Source organism: Mangifera indica, chromosome 17 (assembly GCF_011075055.1).
Source record: "Mangifera indica cultivar Alphonso chromosome 17, CATAS_Mindica_2.1, whole genome shotgun sequence".
Classification (NCBI taxonomy): Eukaryota; Viridiplantae; Streptophyta; class Magnoliopsida; order Sapindales; family Anacardiaceae; genus Mangifera; species Mangifera indica.
This window is the reverse complement of record NC_058153.1, coordinates 13,113,088-13,118,264: the sequence shown is the minus strand read 5'-3', so window position 1 is coordinate 13,118,264 and position 5,177 is coordinate 13,113,088. Positions and strand designations below refer to the sequence as shown.

Here is a 5,177-nt window from a genome sequence, read left to right as displayed (position 1 = left end):
TTTTTTATGATTGAGGATCATAACAGAGATTTTAAAATAATTGTAATTAGAAAATAATCAATATCAATAATCATATTTTGAGAATTAAATTTTCAATATCAAAATCTCATTATAATGATGAAACTTATATTATTATTATAATGATTGATTACAACAACAATATTTATCATTGATATTATGTTTATTGATTAGTATGTATGCATAAGTGACGTGACTATATGTAAACTATTTGTAGCTTTTTGAGTTTCTATACATAAGTTTGACCAAAAAGGAGTTTCTATATATAATAAAATTTTAATTAAGGTGGTTCTATGTGACAATTTCATAAAAATAATGAGAAACGTCTTAATGTTACATTATTTGTTTAAATCTTGCCTTAAAATTTTGGACCCTTCTCGAATTCCCAATTTTAACTCAATGCAATTAGTATAAGGGTGTGTTTTTCATTGCTTTCCTTTTGACTGTATGATTGCATTATAAGCTTAATTTTTTCCAAAAAAAAAAATAATGGCCTTTCAAAAGCCCTGTGTGTGGGAATTCATAGATAAGACAGTTGGAAGAGAGAAAGTAGCTATTAGAATATTTAAAGTTTAGCCCATATAAAGGTTTAAAAATTTAGTCAATTTGAGATTGACAAATACATATTTCTAAATGAGGTCAAACATGTGTTATTCTATTATTTTATATCAATAAACTCATAAATCTCTATTTAATTATTTAAATTAATAATTAGTAATTATAAAAAATGATTTTAAATATCTTATAACATCACTTAGGAAACATCCTATATTATTTTTTTCAAATTAAATTGATAATAAAAAATGAAATGGAAGAAAATAAAGTTTATATAATTTATATGGGTGGATTACCTGCTTTGGAATTAAGATGGTGGAGCCTTCTGGAATTCCAAATTTTACCTTATTATGCAATCACTCTCTCTACTATTAATGGATGAAATTGATTTACAATCAATTCTCCATCTTTTCTTTCAGCTAATTAATAACATATTATTGGAAATTAGGTATTTCACCTTAATTATTTTTTGGATAGATATTTCCTTAAAAACAAACTTACCTCTAGTTAGACTTAACTAAGGTGGATGCTTTGAGTTAATTTCATCAAAAATAATAAGGTGTAATAGTAAAAGAGCAAAAAAATAATATACACTATATGTCATAAAAATATTTGATAATAAATATCATGCATATATAGAAACTTTAGATATATAAAGTAACATTGATATTTTCTTGTTTGATAATCGCATCAATTGCATATTCCATGAATAAGATATCCATCCTAAGAACATACAAATTAATTAGCATATAAGGTAGGTAGAGTGACATATCCTCCTAAACTTCAGGACAATTGTGTGCATATAAAATATAAACTAAACTAAAGTTTTGGCATTAGGTTTACAGGCTGGAGTGCCATACTTAGGAAGGAATTTACAATTACTTGAATATCTTCCAAGATTAGTCCTCGACTCATCGTGGTCCCAGTTGAGTTACTGTTGTATCATTGACTGAAAATATTTTCTCCTTGAAGATGCAATCACTATTCTCATATTCATCTCTTTTAACTGAAAAAGCAGGCTTCTTCGGAGAAAGCATGTCTACACTTTCACCTTTGAGCATGTTATAAACTCTGAGCATGGTCGGTCTATCTGTAGGGATTTCCTGAACACACAGTAAAGCTACCTGCATGCATTTCTCTAGTTTCAATAGAGAAGAAGAATCATCCAGTGATGAATCAAAAAACTTCATGCTTTCACCTTCTCTCCACAATCCATACCCCTGAAACATTGCATATTCCCATATAGATTTCAATAGATTGAGACTTTGTCTTTTAATAGTAGTATAAAAAAATGACTTACATATTCCAAAAGGTTTAGATTTTCACTGGAGCCATAATAGCATGCTGTCTTCTTGCCACTTATGATCTGCAGAAGAAGAACTCCATAGCTATAAACATCGTACTTCATGGAGTATATACCTTTTCTTACATATTCCGGAGGAACATAGCCACTGCAATTCAACATAGCAAAGAAAAGGCCATTATACAACACATGACACTTACAGAAATGTTATGGGCAAATTAATTACTTACTATGTTCCAACTATGTGGTTTGTGTTAGCTTCGCATTCATCTTTTTTGAAAGCTCGAGCCATACCAAAATCTGATATTTTGGGATTCATTTCGCTATCCAACAAAATGTTGCTGGCCTTTAGGTCTTTATGAACTATTGTAAAATTTGAGTATTCTTGCAGATATAAAAGCCCTTGGGTAATACCTTCAATGATCCGAACACGTTTTTGCCAATCTAAAATATACCATCTATCAGAATCTGCAAATATATCCATCATTTTTTAGTAACATGCTTAGAGAATTTATTGTTATGCAGAGAAGCTATTTGAACCCAGAGAAAGATATATAGAGGACAGCGGAAAACAAAGTGGCATACCAAAGATGTAGAAATCCAAGCTTTTGTTTGGCATGTATTCATAAATCAGCATCTTTTCTTCCTTCTGGGTGCAAATTCCCAAGACTGGTACAATATTTACATGCTGAAGCCTTGCAGTAAGCTCAACTTCATTCTTGAACTCTTCAATTCCTTGATGAGAAGTTTCTGAAAGCCTCTTCACTGCTATTTCTTGTCCCTTCAGTAGCCTCCCCTGAGGGTTAAAACCACCCACTACTCTTATAAACAAAACATACTATTAACCCAATAGTTTAAGAATATCATGAACAGCCCCATAAATGGCATCAGCTGCAACTCCTAAACCAGTACATGTAACAGTCTGTTAGTATTATTACCTTGTACACAGGTCCATATCCACCCTCGCCGAGCTTATTATCATTCGAAAAGTTATTCGTAGCTGCTTTAATGGTTGTAAAACTGAATACTTGCAGCTTACTTGCAGTATTGTTGAGATTTTCAATACCTGTTACTTTGATTTTCAGTTTAGATGTTGAACTCTTCATAGTACTCATAATCCCTGAAACCAAATTGAATGTAAAGCACAATTCAGTCAAACAAACAGTCCAATCCCATTATTTCGTGGTTGATTATAGCACTCATATCTAACTACAAGTTTAAGTTACCTGTTGATTTGAGTAGTGTTTTTTTCCAACAGCAAATTATGGTACCAAGAAGCAGCATAAGTACAGCTATTGTAACAAGAATTATTATCAGTGAACGCGGCTTGTCCTGCTGGTCTTCAGTACTTTCCTGTTGAGCTGAAAAATATTTCTTATGTTCAGTAGAATCACAAAGTTATTAAATTTGTTTAACATTTTAATATTATGATTTAATCAGAAACACTTAGGATTCATCTTCCCACTGAAATTCCTCTTTATCTTCTCTGTTTAAGCTAATGATCAAGAAGACAACATACCAGCTGAAGAAAGCTCCCATTTGTCATCATTAGAGAGCTGGAAAACATTGTAACCAAGCAGTTCTTTCTCCATCGCATAAGAAACTTTAGCTCTTATAGCCTCCACACCATCAAAATTAATCCAATTTACTCCAACAGTGAATATATTCACGACATAAGTGTGATTATACACTGCAGCAGCTCCATAACCATAATCTTGAATGAACGATTTGACAAACTTGTAACCTATAGAACCATCTAGTGTGATACGGGGACCAGAAGCCGGTGCACCAACAACATTATCAGTTGGACTAGTAAGTGTCCAAGCGTAGCCATGGTAAGGCAAACCCAGAACAAGTTTTTGAGCTTCAATTCCAATGCTCAGCCATTCATTTATACTATTATTGGTATTGAACCAACCTGAAGAACTATATAAAGCAGCATGAAACCCTGTAAAATTATCCCTTGTAGGCACATAATAGTCAAATGCTAAAACATGTATCCAATTGAGATTCTTTTTCAATGATTCTATGGGGTACATGACCGCGTCTTGAGAAGGCAAGTGATGGCTTGTGATTATTAGTAAAAGCTCTGACTTACCTGAGTTTCTTGCTTCGAAAATGATCTCATCATGCCATTCATCGAAAAGGATTCCTAAATTTGTCATGTTGATGGCTCTGTTTGGCTTCACACCAGCAAGATCTAGGCCATGGAAGCCATATAGCCTGGCTGTTTCTATGGAGAATTTGATAAAAGTCTTTCTGGAAGATGATTCGTTTATCATTGAAGAAAAGATTGAAGAGTCTTGTCCCCCACCCCATATTGATAAAAGTGGCACAACAGATGGGTTCTTGCGTTTCACAGTGGTGGCGAAATTGTAGAAGGATTGTTCAGAAGTTGAGTTAAAAAAAATATGATAAGTGGAGGAGTTTATACGAGCAAAACCGCACATAAGGTGAGTGAAAAGAGCAGAATTTATTTCAGATATGGGGAGCTCGCTGTAAGAATCCCAGTAACCACCTCTAATCCACCTTGGTGACGAGTCCCTGCAGCATGAATGGGGGAGAGAAATGAAGAGCAAGAGGAGGAAGGTGATGGTTTTGTCAGCCATTGAAGAAAGGAAGGTGCTGTTTAGCAGGAAATGTGAATGTTCATTCATCAAGCTAGGCAAAAATACAACACATCAATTGTCCTCTGATGACTTTATTGATAGATTTCGTGGGAAAATCATACAATTTCTCCTTTTCTGGACCACGAGTTGTATCGGTAAATCTATACAAGGAATTTGTGATGCTTTGATTTTTTGTACGGATACAAGTGTAACAACTTTGAATTTCAAGGGATTGACTAAGAACTTTGTTGCTTTCCAGACAGACATAGGAAACACCTTGACTCACTGTTTTTTTCTGATATTCCAGGTTTGATTTTTATTCCAAATATTGGACCCTTCCCAGGGGTTTCTATTAGTCTGGTTGACTACTAATACATTTCCTCATCATCGTCTTAATGATTTATTACCATTTGCTAAATAATATCAATTGCCCAATCTCAATTAGGGTTGCGAGCCTCACTGATCAGCTCGTATTGAGCCGAATTCAACTTAATTATTGTTGATTAAGACTCAAGTTTTGTACTTAAGCCAAGGTTGAGTTTGTTGTTGTTTGACTCAACAAACTTACAAATTTGCCCCCTTCATCCTATCTTGTGTAAGATTTTAAGTTGTCTAAAATTGAAAATGAACAAAAGCCACTAAAAATGGGTGATTTTATGTTGGATCAAAACTCATATTCATTGGACAGCTCT

At 33.4% G+C, this 5,177-nt stretch overlaps 1 protein-coding gene across 1 annotated transcript; it reads right to left on the bottom strand.

Annotated features, from left to right (window-relative positions):
- Nucleotides 1-1,255: 1,255 nt before the first annotated feature.
- LOC123200574 (receptor-like serine/threonine-protein kinase SD1-8) lies at nucleotides 1,256-4,530 on the bottom strand. The gene is made up of 7 exons (XM_044615815.1): nucleotides 3,396-4,530; nucleotides 3,103-3,237; nucleotides 2,815-2,996; nucleotides 2,462-2,672; nucleotides 2,107-2,344; nucleotides 1,874-2,024; nucleotides 1,256-1,793 (listed from the first exon to the last, which is right to left on the bottom strand). Exons 1-7 carry the CDS (start codon nucleotides 4,483-4,485, stop codon nucleotides 1,485-1,487), a joined length of 2,316 nt encoding a protein of 771 aa, XP_044471750.1. The 5' UTR covers nucleotides 4,486-4,530; the 3' UTR covers nucleotides 1,256-1,484.
- Nucleotides 4,531-5,177: the final 647 nt, after the last annotated feature.